This window comes from Lepisma saccharinum, chromosome 8 (genome assembly GCF_977018435.1).
Source record: "Lepisma saccharinum chromosome 8, izLepSacc3.1, whole genome shotgun sequence".
In the NCBI taxonomy this organism is placed as follows: Eukaryota; Metazoa; Arthropoda; class Insecta; order Zygentoma; family Lepismatidae; genus Lepisma; species Lepisma saccharinum.
In genome coordinates, this window is record NC_139236.1 from 74,541,039 (window position 1) to 74,567,672 (window position 26,634).

At 39.9% G+C, this 26,634-nt stretch overlaps 1 protein-coding gene across 3 annotated transcripts in view; it reads right to left on the reverse strand.

Annotated features, from left to right (window-relative positions):
• The window catches only part of Oatp30B (Organic anion transporting polypeptide 30B), a 260,401-nt gene that overhangs the window by 57,166 nt on the left and 176,601 nt on the right, over nt 1-26,634 (reverse strand). For all 3 annotated transcript variants that reach the window (XM_083126930.1, XM_083126928.1, XM_083126931.1), the window contains 2 exons: nt 25,616-25,742; nt 12,290-12,506 (listed from right to left, as the gene is read on the reverse strand). In XM_083126930.1, coding sequence (XP_082983056.1) covers nt 12,290-12,506; nt 25,616-25,742 — 344 coding nt within the window. The remainder of the gene's footprint in view (nt 1-12,289; nt 12,507-25,615; nt 25,743-26,634) is intronic.

Sequence of the window (26,634 nt, forward strand, 5' to 3'; positions counted from 1 at the left end):
TCCGGATTTGGCCATCCCTGTTCGAAACCAAGCCTGGGCATGGATGTTCTTTGTGAGTGGTCTTCATAAAAGCCATCACTCATCCTCATCCTCGCTATTAGCCAAAAGCAGTAGTAAAATAAATTAGGTCAATCAATCAATCCACACCGAAGTGACAAAAGCCACTGGGGACGAACATATCGGCCAGAAAAAGGAGGAGGAAAAGAGGTGTGTGCTTATGACCTGGTGCATCTATATATAAACCAGAAAGTCACTTTCGTGAATGTATCTGTTTCCCCGTTTTGTATGAACTCTATTTATTTATTTATTATTACATAGTACATTACAAAATAATAAGTTATTTTGGCGACCAGATCAGTTCTTGTATCCAGAACAGGTCATATTTTCCCTAGCAATTAATCTTCCTTCTCTTAATTTTCAACTTACTTTGCTTACAGTATTATCCCACGAATGTAAATCCGTTAATACATTTCTGGTCATATGAGCACGGTGCTTAAAATGCATACAAATTTAAAGTATTGCTGAAAAATGATGAAACAAAAATAACTTGGAAACAAATAATGCCGTCATGGGAAAAGTTTCTATTTTTCTTAACGTTCTCACGAAAGGACCGAGCAAAAAAACACCCGATACAATAGAGCGGAGAACTTGGCGGCGCAATAAACTAACTGCTCCATTCCTGAAAGACGACAGCCGATGTCAGGCGGTGTCATGCACCAGCTCGCTAGGCGTTCCACTACGCTCGCTCCGTCTTGAGTTGTCTACTTTTGCGAAATTTCGGCAAACTTAATTTGCACGAAGAAGCATGAGTTTTCTATTTACAGCATACAAAAGCCTTCTGAAAGCTACTTTGTCATTCGACTACTCCGCGGAGAAACAATGACTCAAGGAAATTTAATGAGAAACTCTTCCGACTTTTCCAATAAGCTTTCAGGCAGTAACTGGAACGGAAATTCATGCACCATTTCCACTTGCTATTAATCGGTAGTTCACGTATATTTTTAAAGTAAGGCACCGTGTTTTGGTTACAGGGATGGTAGAATCAGAGTAATGTCGCAAAGTCTCCAGGTGACAGTAGGGTCTTGCTAGTGAGTCTGCTAAGACCCTATAGAGCGTGAGCAAGATGGCAAGGGATTAAAAAAAAGCTTAACTTTTTCCCGTGAAATTCTAGCCTACAATAAAACGTAAAAAATGAATTATACTTAAAATTTGAATCGTAATTAATATAAAATTCTAGTCGAACATGAAGTCGTAGAAAATATGGTCTGTAAACGATACAACAGGTTCGGTAACCTGAAAATTTGGCTTACTTTCTGCTTTTAAAGTAACACTTGAAACTTTCTCGATTTTTACGGGTGACTGATTAGCAAATGACTCTTTAACTTTTACAACTGGCTGAACACAGGATGAAATAGGCAATTCACTTTCCATTTTGCAGCTGTTTTGAACAAAATTAGGACCCTTGCTTACGGCAAATTTTTGAACTCTATCTTTAACGGATAAAATATTCTTCAGCACATCTATACTGTCGTCTTTAGTGACTAAACTATTTCTGGATAAATCTTGAACTTCTTTTTGTACCCTAGGTTGACTAATAATGGACTGAGGGAGTGGAGGGGGAATTGGCGGGTGACTCGTTTTCAATGGTACCACTTCAACAATTGGTGCAACATCGTCGTAAATCGGATCAATGGACGGTGGATCATTAAGTTTGCTTAACGGTAATTCGTTGGTACACTCATGGTCGTAAGTAATAGATTTCTTGCGTTGACATTGAAAATAACAGATTATGAAAATTATAAAAATACTAATAATAAATGTTGTTAATAATAAAATTGTAATTATATTATAAGGATAATCAAAGGACTTGTTCAACAGATAAATAAAATTAGAAGCTTTTACGTATGGAAGAAATCCGTTTAAAATAACTAAAATCGCAATGATTTTCATGTTGCTTAGGCAATCAAAACAAACAGTTCTTCAAAGCTAATACGTACTTTAAGCCTGCCTAGTCTAAGTAGTAGATATTTTAACTCAACTTTTAATTATTTCCGACTCTAGGCTCAAATTATCTGCGTAATTTATTTATTTAATATAATTTATTTATTCTCTTAAATTTATTAGCACTGTTTAACTTATCTTATTTTTTAAATTTTACTGCAAACGTATCTTATTTAATGTCAGGTGTGAACTTTATTTTTAAATACTTGAAATCAATCGAACTGTACTAAAGTACAAGGTAAGGAAAAAATTGAGACTGATTTACTCCTGACTACCTGAAATAAAATAATAATTATTATTTATGCGATCTTTAAATGCATTAAAATACTAACATCACTAAAACTTGAAGAATCTTTAATTCTCTCTACTCATTCTAAAATATGCTTAGCATATTATTGTGGCAAAGTTAAAAACTAAAACCGTTGTGGTTTAATCATTATCATTCTGCGATGGCAGAATTTATATATAATATAAATATTCTCATAACTGGCGCTTAAAAATAAACTTTGCTAATATAAATCATATACCTTCTTCTGAAGAGTAACTATAAAATTCTAGTGATGTATTCGCTGAGCTAGTATTATTACATACTGCAAAAAACTTTTGTGCCTAAAGCACTTTATTAAATAATAAGTCTGCTTTTAATTGTTAATATTATTAGTGCTATTTTATTATAAATTATTATTATGTCACGCGAGTGGATTTAAAATATTAGACCTGTTTCACTTTAATAAATGCCGTAACTTGGAGCAAACTTGCAATATTTATATTTAAGATTTTAAAACAATCTGCATTTTAAAGTTTTTAACATTCGAAGCTACAACGTGCTAAGGATAAATATTCAACTGTCAAACGAAACAATGTTTCGGACAGGAAAAAAAAAATATATAAATATATACTAACAAAAAAATCTCGTTAATATGTGAGAAACGTCCACGCCGTGTGATGCTCTCCTAATTCTCTTCTAGTTATTCAAAATAAGTTGGCTGTGCCTAACTTTGCTTAAAGCATATAAGTATATGTATATCTGTGTACGGATTCATTCATTCTCGTCACTACTGCTTACCTGTGAACGGACATCTCTCGTCACTGCAGCCTAATAATACATCTATTACTTCTCAACTAGAACTTTTAATTAATCGGGCGGTTTATACCCTAAATCACGGTACGAACCTTGTACATGCGTGTCGAGGAATATAATTGGCGTTTCGTTTCTTTACATATTAACATGAATTAAAATTTTCAGGCAATGTATGCGTAAGTTAAGGTAACGTAAGGCAAGTGACTATCTCGTATAAACTTGACTATCTCCTTAATCTAAGCTCCCTTCATGAGGTGCTAGGAGACTTCAGTCATTAAGAATATAAATGAGTGGTCCTCGGGGCCTTATTCGTTCCCAAAACTATATATATATATAAAAATGTAATATCCTCGTTGCAATAATCTTAGCAGTTATAGTTCAAGCATTCTAAATCATTTACAAGTTACGGTCAGTTTTAAACCAAATTTAAATTAATCTTTTAATGAATCTCAATTATTAATAATAACAATAACAAAAAAAAATGACTCAGAAAAGCATACTCTCTGCTATGACTCGTTAAAATGCACATAGTGCCGATTGACTCTGACTCGGTGGCACGAATTTATTTTCCTCAGTCATAAATAACTTTAAAATCCACTTTTATTCCACGTTATTAATTAATTAAAAATGTTAAGGGTAAAATCGTTTACTGTTTACTGTAGCTTACTGCATCCTCATAACCAACGTTGTAATAATTTTCGTATTCAAGATTATATAAAAAAAATTCTAAAATCACTGTCAATGCAAGAAATCTTCAAATCTAAATGCCTTTCCCTTATTCCTTAATAAAAATTCTGGATGGTAAAAAATTTCCCAGGTGGGAATTTGTCGTAACCATGGTACCGGGTTCGTGAGTGAACCACAGAGCTACCAGGAGCAGATTGATAAGGAATCGTCCACGGACGTCCCTGGGCCGGCCACATTTTTGATGAAATGGGCCTCCCTAAAATCCGACATCGAACCTTCCGCCACGCGGAATGCCGGACGCTCCTGATACCATAGCGCCAGTCCGACGCGGGTAACCGCGACGGAGCTAGGGCGCAGGTTCCTCCGCATTTTACATTTCGCTGATTACCGACCCAAACTTGAAGTCGATAAATTTAATCGAATTCATCCTCATGTTAGACTAAACATCTATCATGGCATATATAAATTCTTGTCCCCCCCATTAATGCAAAGAAAAAACTTTAAGCCCTATGTATTTTCAAAAATAATTTTGGCAAGGACATACCAAAAAAACTAAACTAATGAGCAAAATTTTGGGGTGGGATTTGACCATGTGTCAAAAATTGGGGTGGGGTTGAATTTAAAACTGATTGTTGAAACCTCTACTAGATAACATTCTATTTTCTCATGGCATTTCCGAGGAAATGGATGAGAAGCCCAAATCTCTACCACGTAACGAGATTTGGGGTGGGTAATAATTCTAAACTGGTTACAAAGACTAATCTTTCAATTTTCATTTAGTTCATGGTGAAATAAATGAAAATCCCAGCACCTCGACCACGTGTCGAGCTGGAGATAGGGGGAAATTTCTAGGCTAACAATTAAGTGCAACTCTTTCCATTTCCGAAGAAAATGAAAAGACCCAAAGCAACTCCACCACGTAACGAGATTTGGGGTGGGGTTGAATTTAAACCGGTTAACAATTTCTTTTCATTTCTAAAAAAAAAAAATGAAAAGGCCCGCTAATCTCCACCACGTAACGAACCTTAAAGTTCGTGGGATCTTAAAAGTATCTAGCAGGTTAACCAGTTAGCTGATGGGGTGATGTAAACTACTCATCATTCATCCTCTTGATGAGACCACTCGTCATTGACATGACGAGTTATTGCTTGGCATGCGAAAGGTACAAATTACACAAAAGGAATTAAACTACTGAAAAGACAATGGCAACTCGTTGGATTTTGTGAACCGTTGAACCTGTATCATGGCTGGGTGTAGGATAATTACCTGTCTAACTGAAGTCTCTGAGCTGGATGAAAATAGCGAAGTCCTCTGTAAGCTTCTAACTTGTTGACCAAAGCGTGCTTCCACTATCGACCTCCTGTCTTGCTGACCTCCTCTCTCTACCAACTCAATTCCCAAAGTCCAGTCACTTCCCAGCTTGTCTCACCTCTATCTTCCCTGGCCATCGAGCTCTTCCTCGATGCCGAATCGCCGAATCGTGTTTATTATAATTGCTACCATGCAAACCGCTGACACCAAACCCAGAAGTATTACCTGCTTCCTGAATACTCAGGAGGTTTGCATGGCACAACACAATGCATTGTAAACATGCCTAAGAGGCTTGAGACAGCTGAGAAAAACAAGTGAATGCCCTGGTCAACATGAAGCGTTCAGAGAGACTTAATAAAATAAACATACAATCCTATGGATTGATACGATTTGCACGAAGAAGCATGAGTTTTCTATTTACAGCATACAAAAGCCTTCTGAAAGCTACTTTGTCATTCGACTACTCCGCGGAGAAACAATGACTCAAGGAAATTTAATGAGAAACTCTTCCGACTTTTCCAATAAGCTTTCAGGCAGTAACTGGAACGGAAATTCATGCACCATTTCCACTTGCTATTAATCGGTAGTTCACGTATATTTTTAAAGTAAGGCACCGTGTTTTGGTTACAGGGATGGTAGAATCAGAGTAATGTCGCAAAGTCTCCAGGTGACAGTAGGGTCTTGCTAGTGAGTCTGCTAAGACCCTATAGAGCGTGAGCAAGATGGCAAGGGATTAAAAAAAAGCTTAACTTTTTCCCGTGAAATTCTAGCCTGATTTGATATATCACATCACTACCTTCCTACTTAAAATTTTCGAGTTGAATTAAATATGGCGGCCAGCAATATGGAGGACCTTCGCTTGACACACACGACTATGGCTCCCCATGGTCGTAAGCTGTCTCTGCCATGACCAGTTGTTTCCAGTCTTAATTCCTTTTCATTTTATAGGGGTGTTAAGGGACTTTTGATTCACTCTGTATATTCGATCATTACATACTATTTTATTTACCGACAATAACACCATTATCCACTTTCTTATTTACGCTTTGACCAATTTCCTCCAGGACCATCTTAATGCTGTCATTTCATCTTTTTTTCTTGGTCTTCATTCAGGCCTCTTACCATTAGGATTTCCAATAAGGATCCTAACTTTTGTATCCTCTCCTTTGACCTGCTCAAAGAAGTCTTCTTGATTTATTTATTCAGGGAATAAACATGGATTTTGCACTTCAATATTTCTAACCTTGAGCATCCAATGTTAACTGGACATTATCCATTTGTCTTGTTCATCTACTAAACTCACGGCCATGAAAATAGGCGGTTGGGCAGATTTGCGCTGGTGCCACATATGGGAAAAAGCAAAGAGAGCGTCAGAGCGACCTCTCTCCGGGGCACTTCTGTGTCATTCCGGACTTTTCGAGCAAATACTGTCAGTTTGTATCACAGTTTGTATCTTTGGATTACAAAGACCAATTCTACAACGAGATCTTTAATTCTCTTAAACCTCAGAACACAAGAGGTTGTGCTCCGATGTGGCAACAGCGCGAACTTCTGCCACCCGCCTAATTTCATGACCGTGCGTCCTAACACTACGTTTCGAGAGAGTACCTCTTCGAACCACTTTTATGTCGGTGTTGGGGATCGAACATATACAGATCTGTCATGAGTTCCCATTCCCACGCCGGCCAAAAAAATGTTCACCTGTAGACGAAAGAGCTGCATGGTAATTCAGAGAATTATGTAACCTTCTCCACTTCCCTGTTGTTTCATCTATTTTTGCGTCCAAATATTTCTTATTTTCAAAAAAAAATCTTAGTTTTATTTCCTCTTTTACGTTAAAAGACCACGTTCTACATCTACATCACGTTCTGTGATATTAGATGAAAAAATAATAATTTTTTTTTAAAAGAAAAGTAACATTCCCGACCGAAGCATTTCCTCTATCAAATCATATTTTAGTTTTCAATAGGAGGGGTTTCTCCGATGGCGCAGTGGCAGCGTCGTCGCCTTGTAATCAAGGGTCTCGGGTTCGATACCCGGTGGAGGCACATGCACAAAATATTGAATTTATAAACAACACTAAAAGATTAATTCAAACCAGTTCATCGTATATTACCTTGTATTTATATCTATTTACACAACATTAGCGCATTTCAACATATTGGTAGCATGGCGTGCGCGCCAACTTTTGTTTTAATCTGCAACTCTATTCCCCTCACCTATTGCAAATTAAGGATGTTAATTTGCAAATGAAAGGAGTTTCATTTCCTGAGTACCAGGAATTTCATTTGTTTGCAGATTGTCGCTGCAGTAGATCAGAGTCCAAGGGTTTTACGGCTCCATTCGTAAACTTGTGTACGGACGAAAATTGCTAATTTCCTTTAGGCAAGCTTTCTTCCCGTTAGCTTCCTCGAGTCTTAAGTCTGTCTCAACCCCACGACGCGGGAGTTAACGTTCTTCTGACCTTCTCATCACAGAATTGACAGGGAGGAACGGATCAATTCTGAAGGCACGAACAGTCTCGTTCTTTCCCCTTCGCTCTCCCTTAATGCCTCTTTTTTCACTCTTTTCCTTCTCATTTGTTCTCTCTTTAACTTTCTAATGTTGCTCTTCTTCCTTCTATCAATAGTTTCTCATTAGCTCTGCCTCTGCTCCTATTTTCACTTCTTTTACATATATCTCTCTCTCTCTTTGTTCATATCGATAAGATTAATTTCTGCATCTTAACATGCATTTCTGCGTGTCCTTTGCAGGTTTTCAGAATGGAATTTTTCTGCCATAAGGGCATTTCTTACATTTTTAAACCTATTTCAGTTATTTTCCTTTCAATCTTAAACCTCTCCCTCATTACTTTCTTCTCTCTCTTCTGTCACTTCCTACACTCATTGTTCTTTCTTCAGTCACTTCCTTTCTTACACTGTCTCTCGCGATATGGTGAGAGCCCATGGTGCTGACACACATACTTCAACAATAACAAACATCTAACTCTCTTCTGTCACTTTTCATTCTCATCTGTTTTCTCTCTATCTTCTTTCCCTTTGTTCAATCTTCAACTTCTCTTTCTCTCTCCATCCTTCTCACCTGGTTTCCCTTTCTCTCGTTTACCTCTCTTTCAATCTGCAACTTCTCAACCTTCAACTCTCTATCTTTTTCTGCTTCACTTTCTATCTCCTGCACTTTTATTTCCCCCATGCTTTTTCTCCCACTATTTAATTTCGCATTCCCTCTATCTCTTTTCACTTCTCTTTTATTCTCTCTCTTCTTATGAATGTCATTTCTTTATCCCATGTTCCTCTCTTCATTTCGATCACTCTTCTACCTTTCACATACCAGTCCGGTGCAATGAGACGAATTTTGGACCAAACCTGGATAAAATGTATATAATCGAAACTTCTTTAGGTATGTTCATGAAGTGTTCCTGGTAAGCTGGATTGCATGCATTGATTTAGTTTTTCGAACATCCCCCTATCATTTTAGACTATAAACTCCCCAATAACTTTCGTTTGGACATTTTATTCACATTTTTCTCTCCAAAAAGTTATTCTTAATTAATTTTTTTGTCACCTCAATTGCATTTTTAATTTGTATTACGAAATTACGAGAAAATGTCTGCAACTAGTGAAACCTTATATATTGTACATAATGTAAAGACAAAGTCTTTGAGTATTAAACGTTAGGGCCGAAAAATAAACCGATGAATGCAATCCAAAATTGCTCATGTTCTTCCAAGACTAGGGGAAAGTGGTTCCCGGTGTAGGAAAGCTTGTGAATTTTCAGGAGATTTCATTTTGTTATAAGCAAAATATTTTGTTTTGTCATTAATTTTGTCCTTCAATCATTCGCCTTTCTTAAATCTCCCTAATTTTCTCTGCCTCCTTTCTTTTCATTTCCTATCTCTCATTTTCCCTTTAATCTTAAACGTCTCACTTATTCATTTTATCTCTCTCTCCTGTCACTTCTCATACTCAATGTTCTTTCTTTCTTCAACTTCTCTCTTTCACAATATCTCCCGACATTCTTCATCGGCTGATTTCGATGCAATCTACTGTCGCCGCTAAACCACATAAGAAGGAACATCACTTTCCGCACGATGAAACAAAGACCTAGCCTGGCATGGATATCTCATTCAAGAAACTTAATGAAAAATGCAAGATGGATTACCAAATGAGCTCTCACCTCAGAACATCACGGAGAAAGCTCCGCTCACCTTCAAAGAGAGCGCATCTCAGCTAACGATTACGTGGATTACAAGGACCAGCATAACGAACGGAGTTTTCGCTCGGCGTATACCCAGGAACCGAAATGCAAATTGCTCTGTGTGACCGAGTACGGGCAGATTTAGCTCCTGCGAGGCGGGCGCTGGTCGCAAAGCGTGAAAGATCTTGTTGCAACATGCATGCTTTGTTCTGACGACCTCCTGGAGCAGAAAATTGGAGCCATGTCCCAGAAGAGGGTATGAAGAATTCACGTCGGAGATTTGCTCGCTCTGGTGGGACGAGGGGGATGCTTCTGAAAGCAGGAGTGTCCTCGCTGGCTGTCAGGGAATAACTGGGTGGCTTACCGCAGTCGAGGAGTGAAGAAACCTGCTTCAATCACGGTTCACAATCTGAAGTTATCACTTCGTTGTACGTGGGTACCAGGATGGCTACTCTACGGTCCAGATAAATTTCAAGCATACCGGTTATTCCAAGATTTCAAAGGGATTCTCCAAAACTTGAAGGTGAAAAGATGGCGTTATAATGAAATATAATATGGATTTATATTTTGCACTACACATTTACGAGCAGTGCCGTTGTGCTCACCTATTTGTAAAGGAATTTCTCAGTTTCAAATCTAGCCCCATCATCCTACGGCCATTTTCAAATAACAAAGGGCGAAGGTCCAATTTGAGAAGGCGTTTCCGAGGAGGTCGTTGAATTGATTAATTTGGTTTATTTTACTCTGCTTTTATTCAACTTGTGGCTAATCGTGAACATGATGCCAAGGGTCCTAGGTTCGAATCCTGACCTGGGCATACGTGATTTTTCTGAGTGTCCCTTCGTCAATTTCATCATACCATCCATCACTCATCCTCATCTTTGCAATTAGCACAAAGAGGCAGAAAATGTAGTACAATAAGCCTAATCAATCAACTGTGAAGATGAAGGTGAGTGATGATATGATGAAGACACACTCACAAAGAACACCCATGCCCCGGCCAGGATTCGAACCCGGAATCCCTGGCGTATTAGCGGGGTATGATAACCACTTCGCCACGGAGGTCAGTCTCAAGTGCGAACGTGATTGAATACGTATACACCAGGAGCTTCAACTGAAGTTTCTCAGTTACATCAGTATGTCGTAGACCCAATTGAGTACAGTAGCCTATGTATATAACTGAAACACGTAATGAGAGAGTTCGTCAGCAATGTTTTTCGGGGATCGTGTGAAGAATCCATAACTGTATTTGTGGACGTTTAGGTTTGGCCCTGCCAAGTTATTGGGTACTGGATCAAAGTTTAGCTTAGCTGCGGGGTAGTTAAATTAGCGTCCTTCCTGGGAACCTTTCACTATATTCCATACGTGGGAGGAATAGAAGCGCGCACGCACGCAGCCCTCTTTGAACCGCAGCGACCAAAAGAGATAATCTACAGGAGCGGATCGCAGAGTTGATCTGGCAGGATAGAAAGACTACGAGATAATCTGTAGGGTACAGAACCTCAAGAGTTAAATTCTCTGGATAGGAAGTCTGGGAGATGGTCTTCAGGAGTAGGAATAGGTAGATATAATGTGCAGGATTAACTACCAGCAGAGATAATGTGCAGGATTAGGGACTTGCAAACATAATCTGCAGGAGTAGAGAATGGCAGAGATAATCTGCAGGAGTAGAGAATGACAGAGATAATCTGCAGGAGTAGAGAATGGCAGAGATAATCTGCAGGAGTAGAGAATGGCAGAGATAATCTGCAGGAGTAGAGAATGGCAGAGATAATCTGCAGGAGTAGAGAACGGCAGAGATAATCTGCAGGAGAAGAGAACGACAGAGATAATCTGCAGGAGTAGAGAACGGCAGAGATAATCTGCAGGAGTAGAGAACGGCAGAGATAATCTGCTGGAGTAGAGAATGGCAGGGATAATCTGCAGGAGTAGAGAATGGCAGGGATAATCTGCAGGAGTAGAGAATGGCAGAGATAATCTGCAGGAGTAGAGAATGGCAGAGATAATATGCAGGAGAAGAGAATGGCAGAGATAATCTGCAGGAGAAGAGAATGGCAGAGATAATCTGCAGGAGAAGAGAATGGCAGAGATAATCTGCAGGAGTAGAGAATGGCAGAGATAATCTGCAGGAGTAGAGAATGGCAGAGATAATCTGCAGGAGTAGAGAATGGCAGAGATAATCTGCAGGAGAAGAGAATGACAGAGATAATCTGCAGGAGTAGAGAATGACAGAGATAATCTGCAGGAGTAGAGAATGACAGAGATAATCTGCAGGAGTAGAGAATGGCAGAGATAATCTGCAGGAGTAGAGAATGGCAGAGATAATCTGCAGGAGTAGAGAATGGCAGAGATAATCTGCAGGAGTAGAGAATGGCAGAGATAATCTGCAGGAGTAGAGAATGGCAGAGATAATCTGCAGGAGTAGAGAATGGCAGAGATAATCTGCAGGAGTAGAGAATGGCAGAGATAATCTGCAGGAGAAGAGAATGGCAGAGATAATCTGCAGGAGAAGAGAATGACAGAGATAATCTGCAGGAGTAGAGAATGGCAGAGATAATCTGCAGGAGTAGAGAATGGCAGAGATAATCTGCAGGAGTAGAGAATGGCAGAGATAATCTGCAGGATTAGGAACCGGAAGAGATAATCTTTAAGATTCAGGATCGGTAGAAATGATCCGTATGCTTGTATACGGAATGTTCAATTTCAGAAACTTGAAGGCCAGGTATACTAGAGAGCATGTTCGTTAGTAAGATGCGTGGTAGCATATACAAGGAGCGTAGCGTGTATGTTTCTCGAGGAATATAGGCCGTGCAGTAAACTTTGAACACCACAAAACATGGGAATAAGGTACAAAGAAACGAAACCAAAAAAATTGAACTCGCGAATGTGGTTCCATTAGATACATTATAATCATGTTTCCAATATTTCAAAATTAGACATTAACCCTGTAATTGGCCTTTCCCGTATCATGGTGAAAGTGCAACACGAGAAAGAGTATAAAGAAATACTTACCCACGGCGATCCATACAGGAATGTGTCTGCGGCTGCCCAGGTAGCTGACGAAGATGACGGTGATGACGTTGCCGATCTCGTAGGAGGAGGCGATGAGGCCGGAGAGGCTGGACGGGATCTCGAACCTCTTCTCGATGGTCGTGATCACAGAGTTGATGTACCCGGAGGACAGCGCCTGCTGCAGCGTCACCAGGAACGATAACAGAAACACGAAAACCTGAAACGACAACAGAAGAGCATTTGAATAAACCTCATGATGGAACGTTGCATTTCTACAACATTTATGCGAGGGTTGACGCATAAGCCATGGGTACTATTGTTTTTGTGTCTTCTTCTCCTTTCTTCTCTACGAGGAGGAAGATAGACTGGACATAAACAGAAGAAGGAAGATAAGTGGCAGGGGAGAAGAGGAAGAGAAAGTAAAAGAGGAGGAGGTTGGGAGTAAGGAGTATGGGGAAGACCACAGAAAAGATATGCAAAGTGCTTAGGAAAGCGGGCATTAAAACTTATAGGAAGGGAGGGCGAAGCATCTTAAAAATAGCGAAGAATGCAAAGGAAAAGGAAAACAGAGAAGAGGAAGGGATTATCTACGAAGTGAAGCTGAAAGACAGGTTGAAACAACATAGGGATGATGTACGACTTAAGAGAGAGAGAGAGAGAGAGAAATGCGATATTTAAACACATGAGAGAAACAGGACATGACAGAGTGGGACGAGGCTTAGAAGATAGGAAGGGAGAAGAAAGTACTAGTGAGAAAATGGAAGGAGGCCAATGAAATAGAGAAGAAAGCAGATGAAGACACAATGAACTGGAATGGGGGACTCAAGATAAACAAAGAATGGAAGAAGGTTTTAGAAAGAGTGGAAATGACAAGAGCGAAAGAGGAGAGAAGAAGGAAGAGGAATGAAGAAAGAAAGGAAAAAGAGAGTGAAATAAAGAGTCCAACCACTTTCCAGATGAAAGGAAATGTTCAGCTAAATCGCCTATGAGGTAAAAGTACAGTTGACAATGGAAGGCTACGTGCTGGAATGTTCCAGAAACAGCTTTTTAATAATCTTGTGTCTAGAGGGGAGTGATTTTTGTGTATATATATATCTTCCTGTTTTGTACCTTGTTTCATTTGTACTTGGTACACAGTCTGAAGAAGACCTTGCTAGAAGGCTGAAACGTTACGTTTAGTTTATGTTTTAAAATAAAATAAATTTCTGCCTTGGTCAGCATATTGAGCTTTTCGGTATTGTGGAGTGTATGAACACTGCAGATCATGTGTACCAGCATATAGGATAGGAAAACGAGCAAACATCCTTAAAGATACCATCGTTCCACATGTGTTTACAAGTGTGGAAGCATAGGAGCGTTACAGGAACAAAAAAAGAGGCGCGTGCTACGGTAGGACACTATTCCCCACAGATTCCACCAGCTTCCTGTGGCATTCTCAGGCACTTCTTTCCCCAAGAACGGCTATTTTGATATACGAAAGCCGTGGCACGACGGTTGACTCTACAATGAAATACCACTGCCCTCTGTACAATAACCGTTCATCACACTGCCATATAGTGACGTGTCCACATACTACGGGTGACATGATCTCAAGAGTCGTACGATGATATTGTAGTACTACCGTTTACCTTTGAGAAAAAATGTAGTTGCATGACTTACGCCCCAGCTCTCGTATTTAACGTAGTCGTTGATTTGGTGTTTTAAATCCACTTTATGCACAGTAAGGCTAATCGGGACTGGACCTACAGTTTAAAGTGGGATCCGAACCACTTGTGCCTCCACCGGGTATCGAACCCGGGACCCCTTGATTGCAAGGCGACGACGCTACCACTGCGCCATCGGAGAGGCCTCTCTCGTATTTAGCAAAATTGAGATTAGTATAGTATTATTATGTTAGCACAAAAAATGTACCTGTATTGAAAGTTATGGATATTATCTATTCTTGTTGCATTTCACGGTGCATTCTCCGCTTTGTTTTCCGAAGCGTGTAACTTGTTCACCTTTTACACACAAGGAAAATATACCCCGTGCACAGTGTAACATACCGTGAAGGCATATGGGGGTGGGGGGTGGAGTAAAGCACACTCTCGGTCATTTGTAAAGGTGGTGTTATCAGCACAAGGCTCCGAGTGCCTTCACTCCCAAGGTTGCTCTACATATACATATTTAACCTATTTATCAAAGGCTGGGTGGATCCCAGAGTCATTCCATGCAGGGTTTTTGCTACAAAATTCCCACCTGGAATAGAACCCGGGCCTCCCGTGTGGCAGTCAGACCACGCCTGGCCGACTTGATCTTAGGGGGAGTTCCTGTCCCTCCAGCCCCCATCCCCTCTCTCCGTCTCTGCAATAATGAAGCCTCCTTGTCTGAAGAATCTAACTGGAGTCGTACTCAATTTATCTCTAACTCCTTGCTAGTTTAAATATAATGCGAAGCGTGAAACTCTGGTACATGAAATTTTCAAAAATCTATACATTCGCCATGTTGAAACCGATTATAGCTTTTCGATAAGCATAAAATGACTGTCTGCAGGGACAGGCCTTACTTTTTGCATCCGTAGAACGATAAATTCGTCGCAGCACCTCCCGTAACTCATGACAGCGGCAGACGGAGGCGCCTAGACAAGAGTCTGTGAGGAGAAAACAGAATATCGCATCTGTCTAACAATAGCGTGGTTTTCAAGTTCCGGTCCGTGCGGCCGACGGTCCCGGCAATAAAACAGCAATTTATTGGAGCGGGGACCCGATTTCGAGCGTTTAGAGCCTTCGACGCGCCCTTCGAAAGGTCATTTGAAGTTTACAGCATAACAGATCGACCGACCTTTCGAAGCCGTTGTTCTTGGGAATCGAGCTGGGCACTGAATGAATGCATAATGGTGCTGCTTTTCGAACGGAATTCCCACAGATCAATGAAGTATTGGGAACCTATTGCCGCTCTTAAGGTTACGAAAGGTTGTGGTGTTGCTAGAAACCCTTAAGAAAGGGCACTTCTTCCTTCGGAGGGAAGGGCTAAAGAGCACTGTGATCTTCATGTCATCTTGGGTGTGCAGTATATAATGTTGAATGAATAATAAATATTACAAGCAGATACAAAATGGGCAGGCATATTGTAGGGACAGGATGTTGCTTTGGAAATTAGAACCTACGAATTATTGGATTGGATTGATTTTGTGTTTTAGTCCACTTTATGCACAGTAAGGCTAATTAATCGGGACTGGACCTACAGTTTAAAGTGGGATCCGAACCACTTGTGCCTCCACCGGGTATCCAACCCGGGACCCCTTGATTACAAGGCGACGACGCTACCACTGCGCCATAGGGGAGACCAACCTACGAATTAAATTCCTTGTCTCATAGGGTGGACAGCTGGATCTGAATTGGTAGGTACTGGAATTTGTGTGTGTAAGTAGTCGAACCTATCTTGACATATTCTTTGTCTCTTGGAGTGCACATTAAACAGAGACCACTTAATCTACTGCTCTTCATGGTACCTCTGATCCATGATTTTACGTGCCGAAGGTACGGAAGTAGCAATTCCAAATGACAGGGTGTAAATTATCAAGGTCAGATCTCGACTCAGGGAAACGATTTCCCTAGTTTTCGTGATCCCGAACAGCCTTGAAATTCCAAATGATTATTTAAAATAGGTTAATTGTTGATATTTCCTCCTCTACAAATGTCTGAAATGTCTTGAAATTAACTGTTTTTATTCAGGAATTGCAAAAACAATCACTTGAAGGGCAAATAGGTAGTGCGCAAAATTCGAGATTTTCACCGAATCGAGAAATTTCGAAAATTTCCCGAAATGGCTGGGAAATGTAAAATTTTTCCAGTCCCGAACGTCAGGATTATTAATATTTCCTTCCCAATTCTGTAGCCAACCAAAAACTTTCCGTCCGTACAACTCCAGTTAAGGCAGTCAGCATGATTCTAATGTCTCTTGTGAGAACGTTCTCTCCTTATTTTATAATATCGTCAAATATCGCGTAATGAAATATCGCCATTCTAATTACATTCTATTTTCCAGATGTCTCACGGGGCACGTGCCCCCTGGACCCCCCGCGGGCGTCCTATCGTGGAAGGGGTGTCTTCAGAAATGTCACCCCTTACACCCCACACACATGAAACTCGAGCACATTACCAAAGTAATATCTACTTTGTGTCTATCGTGCATATTCCCCTGCCATTATAAACGACTTAGGGCCCATAATGCAAAATTAACTTCCATGCCCGCCCATCCTTCGCATGTGTTAACTTTCACCTCTGCGGAGAATGATACTGCTAGGTACAACTCGTACGCACAGAAAAAGACACTCTTTCCTTCCATTGGTGGCTAATTACAAATTGCAAGCCTGTGAGGTCTGGCATTTCTCTCCAGAGATTAATAAAGGCATAATTATGCTCGCAGCAGGGAAGAAACGGGATAGTTGATCAACTCAGTCGATAACGATTGCGTAAAAGGACCGTCTGGTGCAATCTGTTGAGAGCCACGTATTGATCCATGCTCAAGTTAGGGACATACAAATCTATCTCAGGGACCTTCTGGCACAGAGCGCCGCTTAAATACTTGACCTTTAACCTACGACTGAGGGAAGGTGCGTTTCCGTGTCGTACATTAATCACAAGTTAGTTGCTGTGGAAAATTCGACGCTTTGAATAAGAGACTGGTATTATGAGGATGAAAATATACAAACATGTATAAAAGTTGGATTTATAATATTTCATTTTCAAGAATTCGTGTTTATTTTCAAGGCATTCACTATTCAAGACGCGTGTGTTTGGAATGTTTTGCTTTTCTCCATGCTGCATGGGAATAATTATTATTATTATTAGTATTGTTGTTATTATTATTATTATCACTGTCGCAGATCTTTGACTGTGATAAATTAGCCATTTTTAATTTTCTTTCTACAGCATTTTCCATAACATATAAAAAGCTCAAGGGGGATTAAACCCGGCAACACTCCCTTGCGTACGCCACTGCTGCTCACACATGAAACTGGACTAATGTCTGTCAATTTCGTCTCGATACCATCCCTAAACAGTGGCGGCGACAAGTAGCAGAGGATGATGGGAAAATTTTCCGAGGAAGTCACATAGAGTCACTCGGGGGAATACGCACAACTTCTTCTTTTTTTTTGGCGGTTTATAGCTTCGCGAAATGAAGGAGTTTCGCAATGAAAAGGATGTCAAATGAAAGCTACATGTTTTGTTATTGTGACCTATAAGTTTTATTACTGTAAGTCTTATAGCAAAAGAACCATAAAAAAATAAACAGATGAACGTCAATTTGGGCAAATCACCCCGTGTTCAGGGTAAAATGCCCACCCATTAGGGGTAAAATGCCCAAAACAATAAACAATTGTTGTAATACTTGACATGACATATTTAAAGGACAATAATACACAGCATTAACTGGAAGATTATTAACGTTTGTTTCGTAAACAGAATATCATTTGTACAGACAACCATAGCGTTTCTAACAACATTTATTTTGAGTTTACCATAAACTCTTTTACGGTTTACATTTGTGAGAAATAGCATTGCACTTTGGACACATGGACGATAAATTGGTACATATTTCATGCATCCACATACTACAACGAATACACTGGATCCAGTCACATTGTGGTCCTTCTTATCATAATAATGCCCATGGGCATATTGCACTTAATTTCTGTGGGCATATCACCCCACAGCTACAAGAAGAAAATTGAATCACTGGGTTGGCAACTCTGAGCGCCATGCGTCAGTTTCACTCTGCAGATATGTTTCCCTGACTCTTGATCTTTACACCGAATATAATTTAGTTTCTTTCTCTCTTGGGAATATTATTGCACATGTTAATACAGCTCAAAAATTGTCTTCTTACCTCATGAAATTAACCCTGAATGGCTTCAGATTCTTCTCACAATCTCCAAACCTGCTGCCTCGTCTCACCACGGAGGGCGCTTTCAAACAAGTCGCAGAGTTGCCATAACATTAACGTAGCGCGAGATACGAGTGGGTGGGCATTTAACCCCGATGGGCATATTCCACCAAGTGACTCTACAGTATACGGTACACCTGAATAATTACAAAAAATGCATATTTGGATCAAAAGTTTTGACTTACATAAATTTCTTTGTTCTCCCTTTCTACACCCCGCCCCCAATAACCAAAAAATAGTTTATCGTAACCAAATCTTTGTTTAAATATGCGGCTCGTCAGAACCAAACTCTTTTAGCAATCGTGCACATTTATTTAGAGTTACCAAAATATTTAGTCAAATTTACTGCAGGCTACTATACTAAATCTTTGGTTTGCGAAAAATGCTAACCAAAGAAGTTTTCTTGATTCAAACAAATCCATTTTTTCCTTTAAGTTGAATGTCCCACTTTCACAACACACACACAATTATGATATATCTATGTGCTGCGTGTAGCAAGCTAAATATAGGTGTTGAAAAGTAGCCCTTGACTATTGTTGATGTGATCTTCAACGACGCATGCGAACACACAAGCGTTTATACCTCCCACATGCTATTGTTCCGAGCATCATGTAACGTACGTAAATCACGAACTACAGAGAGAGTTGTAATCTCGTTTTCCGTTAACGACATTCATCGATCGATTACACAATTCGACTGAGTGCTCCGTCCTCCGTTAGAACATCTCTTCTCATGGGAGCTACAACAGGTAAACGTCGCATGCCGAGAAATTAACATTGATATTATCTCTAGGAAGCATGAAATATTGTGAAGAACCGTGAAAATAAGAATGGTGCAAGCTAGATCTTGTCAACTGTTGTTGCTCACGATTGAACATGTTGACTGCAGGATAAGCAGAGGTGCTGTAGCGTTGTAAGAGGCGGAAAGGAGGGAGTAAGGGTTCGTCGGACGTGTTCCTGCAGTGAGAAACCTCTCGTCATCTGATTCTTGAGTAAACAACTATTGTCTACATTCTACATGTAGACAATGTAGACTATGTAAGTTATGTAATCTACGTAATCAACGTAGACAACATAGTGCTCGGCGTTCTCCGTGCAAGGCACGCGCGCATCGTTCTAGAAGCAGCATCAGAAGCAGGTGGACATAGAGAGCGTGAAGTATTCCACTGTCCAGAAATAAGTGTTTTAAGTATATTTATTTACCTTCAACAAATTCACTACGTATTAATTGAACTTCAAAATAAACTTGTCGCGACATATCCAAAAAATGCGATGTCCGTAGAATGACAAGATTTGTGTTACTTCTATTTCCACCATCACTATGGCTGTCATTTGTTTTTCTTCCAGTAGTCCCTTTTCCCCTTTTTCGATAACTTTGATTACGTCGGATGATCTTAAGTTGGTTGTAGGTTCAGATTATCGACATGTTTGAAGAAAAAAATACTTTCTCTTTCAAAGACCACTGGGATTTCCTTCTTCCCTGTTGTTTATATTGTCTACAGTAGACTATGTAAACTATAAGCCAATGTAATCTTCGTGTAGATTACGCGTAGATAACGCATGTAGACGTAAACTTATAGTCTACGGCACATCACTGGTGCAAGGTGGCATTGTATGGCGAAGAAACTGGAGATGGTTCAGTGAAAAGGAGGGCAACTTCCCCCACATTAGTTCTTTACCTCTCAATGCAGGCTGCCCGCTCATTGCTCTGTTTTATGTCAGTTTTAAGGATAAAGCGTAGTGGTAATCATGGAGTTCCGGGTTCGATACCCGGTGGAAGCATATGGTACAGCGTTTCGAATCCCATTTTAAACTGTAGCTCCAGTCCCGATTAGCCTTTCTGTTCAATCAAACAAACCGGTGTCCCTGGAATTGTAACGCGCTGTGTAACCACTCCGCCACCTGGAATCGTCTGAAGAACACTGCAGATAAGGGTTACGATAGCTTTCGAAATGAAGATATCTTCTCCAGAACAGATTTCTCGAGAAAAATATGATCACACACTCTCTGTTTCAACATGGTGGTAGGTATCTATCTAGCCGTGACCACTACTGTTAGATTTCAAACCGAAATGGTTAATCAATGTTACTAACAAAAGCTGCATGCGTCAGAGGAACGATATGGATCGTTGGATTGTCATCAGTCCCTTGGTAATGTGGAGATATAACTTTATATAACCCTTTCGGAGCAGATATCGAAACCTCATTATGAAGTTTCCACCATGGATCAATGGGGAAGGTAGTTAAAACTTCTCACCGGCGCCTCCATATTGTGTTATCTGCCTCATTATCGGAATTTATTTTTGGCCCAATCTTCATCCATACGCTGTTCCGACAAACTGAATGTAAATCCGGATGATTTGTCCCGATCTTTGACGTCGCCAGATAACGAACCCTGGTGATTTTGTCGCACTTTTACAACGTCTATTTTTGGAATCCGCCCAAGAATTTTCCCGGCATTCTGCAAGAATTCGAAACGATTTCTGTTCGTCGTTATCTCGAAGCCAAAAGTTCCCCATAAACTCGAGCTTATCTCCGTTAGAAGTGCGCAAGCTTCTGATCGGTAGGTTATTTACAGATGGAGATTTTCACGTTGGAGGGTGCTGAGGTAGTTAACCCGCATTGAGGCTGAAGAACTGAATGAGGTTCAACAGAATCCTGGAGCTGCAGCCAGGATAATCCTCGGTAGGAATTGGGTCATGTCGTCCCTACAGTATTTCTTTGTTGATCGATTGATTAATTTGGTTCATTTTACTTCGCTTTTCTGCCACTTTTGACTAACCGCGAAGATGAGGATACGTGGTGATATGATGAAATTGATGAATACCGCGGGGATTCGGATCTGAGGACCCTCCTCCTGCCCTATATGTTTGTGATTGTTCCTTCGTACATCTCCACTATTCATCCTCATATTCGCGATTAGCCAAAAAGTGGCAAAAATGCGAAGTAAAATAAACGAAATTAATCAATCAATCATTTTGTGCACCACATTTTAATTTCTAAACGCACGACCATGAAAATAGTCAGGTGGGTAGAATTGCGCTGGTGCCACATATGGGAAAAGCAAAGCGAGAGCGTGATAAAAGTCGCTGGTTCCCGCGCACTGCGTGGCGACGTCAACCGGGCTGCGTTGCCTAGTTCGAGCGACAGGCCGACCTCTCTCCGGGGCACTTTCGAGTCCCATTCGATACAGAGCTGGTGATCGTGTGAAATGAAAGTTCGTTACAGGCCCCAGAAATCGAGTCCCATATCTACACGTTGGACTGCTCTTAAACCTCCGAACACATGGGTTTGTCCTCCGACGTGGCAACAGCGCGAACTTCCGCCACCCGCCTAATTTCATTGCCGTGCGTTTAGGTGCAATTGCCGGGTCTCGAAACAGGCCGTCACAGAAAGCACTTTCTGGTCAGCCCTGTTTAAGCAGTGCATATAATATAGAGGAACCACACTGTCACCACCCAATCGGGTGTCGCCTGAGGTCATCGGTCTCCAGCAATCGACGCAGCCTTTGTGTTCCCGGCAGAATTCCTTCTCGGAAATGTTTGATAAACATCGTGATTGAAAATCCATTAACTTTGTTGTCTAGCGACACGGGAGAAGCGGGCGGGGGTCCTCTATTCATGCGAACGTTATTAAGTGGTTTTTATCTGGCTTTTAAGTTTCCATGGTAACGCATTCTGTCTCCAAATCGTCGCCTGCTTTGATGTTGTTTTTTTTGTCGGGCAGTTCCTTGAAGTTCGCCTTTGCGAACACGTGACGAGCCAGTATCTAGAAGACGCCCACCCAATGCCATATTGTCAAAGTGAGGAATCGGGACTCTTTTAAAACACAAACAGTAATATAATGTTGGGCCTGAAGAAAAATAAGGGAAATGGGATCATAGGAGGAAAGTAAAATAAAACTACCCAACCCTACTCCCTTCTAGTAATATACAGGGTGATCATCAATTATTGAGCACAAATCAAAGATGGATAAAATTTAAATAAGTAAAGTGTCCACATGTGTTTTTTTCTTCTTCAATTACTTCAACTTGGCTTTGTGTGCGCTTCCTTTGCAGATTAAATAATTACATAAATGGATACTTTTCCAGAGGATTGATTTGTTGTTTTAAGTCCACTTTATGCACATACAAGCTAATCGGGAATGGACCTAAAGTTTACAGTGGGATCCGAACCACTGTGCACTGTACAAGGCGACGACAATACCACTATGCCATCGGGGAGGCCCCCAGAGGAAATTACACTAAACTTCTAATAGAGTCTTATTTTCTTTATTATAAAAAGATTAAGGTCTAACTTAATGCTAAAAATATTAACATTTCAGAATTCAGTGTCAGCAAAACACTATATGTAAGCCCCGTCTAGCTCGATTCACTTTTTCATTCTCTTAGCACTCACGAGTATAGTTCCTTACAAGGTGCAACACCCAGTCGTCTACTTCGTTGATTTGGTGTCAAGTAGTGTATTTGGTACCCGCAACGTTGGCACTACGTTCTGGAACGGTGTAGTGTGTGGTGTACGATCACGTGGTGCGTGCTAACTAGTCAAAAGCAGTAGGCATTTGTTCAATCTTCTGAACTAGAACTCCGCTGTTCTTCCGTATAGCATCTACTTGTGTTGAACACAATCTATTTGCACCAGCATGATACTGCACATTCACTCCACGTAGTGTCAAAAAATGCTGTGAAGTAGACTGGGAATTGAAAGCTAAGAATTTCGCATCTCTCCGCTTTGCCGCAGCCCTCGGGGTGTCCTCCTTGAGTCCCGCCAAAACATTACATTTTATTTATAAACGTATTACAAACCACATATTTTATACAAACAATAACACGATATGGAAAAAAAGGAATTTCGGAAAAGAAACACAGATGGCAGCACAAGGTAATAGAATGCAAATACATTGTTGGAGGATTAATTCCACAGCTACACCCATTAAACTGAATTATTATTTTCATAACTTTTATATTAACATACTTAGTATTTATAATGACCTACTGAGACTAAAAATATGACAAAAGTGTAGTAAAGATAGAGTCGATGTTCAAAAATAGATAACAGATGGAAAGGAAAATGGAGGTAGTTTTCAAGTTCATGCCTGCAGTCAATTAATGGGCACCCATAAAGAAGTACTCAATGCACAGTTCAATACAGTCTTTGTTTTCATTGCTACCATCCCTACAAGGAGTAAGCTCTGGAATTTACTGCTGCATTATATATATATAATATATAATATATATATATATGAAGGGTACAGGGGAAAAAAGATGAATGTCACAAGAAACTTGAATGGAGTTAAATGAATTTTAATGTTTGAAACGCTCTTACATCTACAATATGGCTTAGCACTGTATAAAATTTTTACATAATCTGAAGCATTATATTGTTTAACTAATGATATAACAGTGTGTCTAATAATGTAAAGACGAAGAACACATTTTTGGCAAAATTTGTTCTTAATGCACATTTTGCAGGTGAAAAATGATGAATGTCCATTATTCGCACAGAAAAAAAGCAAAAAAAGATGAATGTCCATTTGAATTGTAAATACCTCAATAAAGAATATGAATGCTTTGTGAAATACACGAACAAAGTGCAAATTCATAAAGTCACTCATTTGTCACTATGAGGAAGATCTTCATAGAACCTTCTTGCATATTGTCCACAGAATTTCTTCAAGTCTTGCAAGTCTTTATATTTTTCAAGAGAAATTGGAAGTGCCATATCATATTTTCTTGATGGATACACAAATTCAGCTTCTTCTAAATAAGGCTGGATGTTTCTCTTGCATTTTTCAAGTGTTGTCAACACTTGAAGACCAAGCGTCGTTATACGTTATATGTGTTCCTGTGTAGTACAAGTTGAGTTGGTTGAGTGAGTACAATCTGAAGCTCACGGATGCCTTGTAACAAACAGGTAACTCAGCCATTACTCCACCTCTAAGTACACGGACTTTGTAACTGTATGAATGTGTATGTAAATTGGCGTCATCCTGATTTTGTCTTGGCCTTCTTCGTGAAACATCGTTAACAGTAATTAAACCCCCTAGATAACAGTTTTGTGGATTATAATTGTCCATTCTATTAAATTGCACAATTATGTTATTTCTTTCTGTAGGAGGTATCACCGCAAATAGTGTTGCCCACGGGACGAGACGGAACAGGCTTTTAAAAATTCGAGACGAGACGAGATTGACCATGTGTCATAAGACAAACGAATATTTTCGAGACGAGACAGCATTTCCACGAGACGAGACAGGCCAAAGTCTCGTTTCGTGGGCAACACTAACCGCAAAGCTTTTCAAACGAGAGCACTTGCAGTCTGTCCCTGTTTCATGAGTACTGCACAGCATTTTCTTTCTACATCACTCACCCTTTTTTCTCCCAAAGTTATCATCCACTTCTGGGTCACTCATGGCGAACACTGTGAAACCAACAAAACCTGTATTCGAACTGACAATGTCAGAACTGAGACGACAATACGTCTGTGAAGTAAAGGCTGTTGCGCAAAGAGTCCGTATCGTACGCGACGATCTATTCCTACACAATGGATGGACAATCATCATTTTTGCCCTGTAAACCTAGGACATCTATCGTTTTTCCCCTGCACGCGTTTTTTTAAACCTTCATTAAATATGTCTCTCTCAGCACTTTTAGCCTGTTTTGACATTTTAACCGTTAGTGTGGACTGCCTTTAATATCAAGGAAGCAAAATATCAATTTTTGTGATTTTGTGACATTCATCTTTTTTCCCCTGTACCCTTCATATATATATATATATATATATATATATATATATATATATATATATATATATATATATATATATATTGCAAAATCATGTAGCAATTTTATCATTTTGATATCATTATGAAAGCATTTAATAAATGTATAACTACAATGAAAGCATTATTAAACAGTAATTAAAGTATTTCAAAATAAGGCTATTATTTGTTCTGATTTAATATTGTAAATATGTAACACGGTCAAGGTTTTTATTGGGAGTGAAAAGTAAGGGGACCAGGGTGCAAAGTAGGGGGTGCCAAAGATTCACATCGCCCGCCCGGGTGAAAACTTTATCTTGAGCCGCCCCTGTACTCAACCCGCTTGCACTTGATTCCATGTATTTTTCTTCTGAAGCGTGTTCTACGGTAAAGTAACAGTCTAGCATACACGTTTGCAATACTGTGTCAACTACAGTAAGGAACGTTTTCGAACAATCTGTCTAAAAACAAACAAGGCGAAAGACATTGTTCTTTAATGTGTTTTCATTCTCCAGCACGTTCCAGAACAATCAAACCGATTACGAGGCAGAATTGCCATCACTAGAAAAAGTCAGGAAAGATTCATGCGAATCGATCCTGCAAATGCACTCGGACTGACTAAGGCAAACAGCGCGACTTACCTTGATGCCAGCAAACCTCTGCACGACCGCCGGTCTACATGACAGGATCCCGCAGTCCCTTGTGTCGTCCGGAAGAACAGGTTCTGTGAGACTAGGCACCGGAAGAGATCTTTCTAGCCTCTCGCATCTGGAAGGAGCACGAGAGAAAATTATGACAGGGACTTTCATGTGCACCCATAAATACACAACACACAGCAAGCACAAACACCTTAACACTGAGGCAAGAGTGGGAACAATGGTATAACTCGGACGAACTCTGGTATTCCTAAATCCGATTGTCATTAAAAAATACAATGAAACCTTGAGCAGATTTAATGGGACTATGACAATGCCAGTGACAAAGACTGGTGCCAGAAACTAGGGAAGTGAACATATTCGACCTTGAACGCCAATTTTAAGAAAACAAAGTTTAGTGTCCACGAAATACACAAATTCAGCAAACTCTTCAATGTCGTAGTAATAACATCGTCGCCTTGTAATCAATGGGTTCCGAAATATGTCTGGTCAATCCACTCGACTAAACTGATTGTTAATGCACTTTCGTCCTGGCCTTCCCATGGGTCTCTTATCATCAGGTTACCCAACAAGAACACTGTCAACTTTTCCCGTACTTGATACATGGACTGCCCATGTAAGTCTTCCTGGTTTAAATATTCTAATACTATCCGGAGATGAATATACATTAAGCAGTTCAGTATTATAAAACCTTCCCTACTCAGCTGCTGTTTCATATGTTTTAAGTGCAGATATATTTCTTGCGATTTTATTTTCAAAAAAATCTTAATTTGTGTTCCTACTTCGGTGTAACGGACCATGTTTCACATTCATACTAGAACTTTAATAATAATAGTAATACCTACTGCATGATGTTACTGATTATATATTTATAAATTTATTTATATTTAGTGAACCTCAACATCTCGAAATCCTTGATACCTCGATTTTTTTTCCTTTTCCCCTCAAGTTCGAGTTATCAAGGTACCACTGTATATATTTGTGAAAAGACTACTAATTATTAT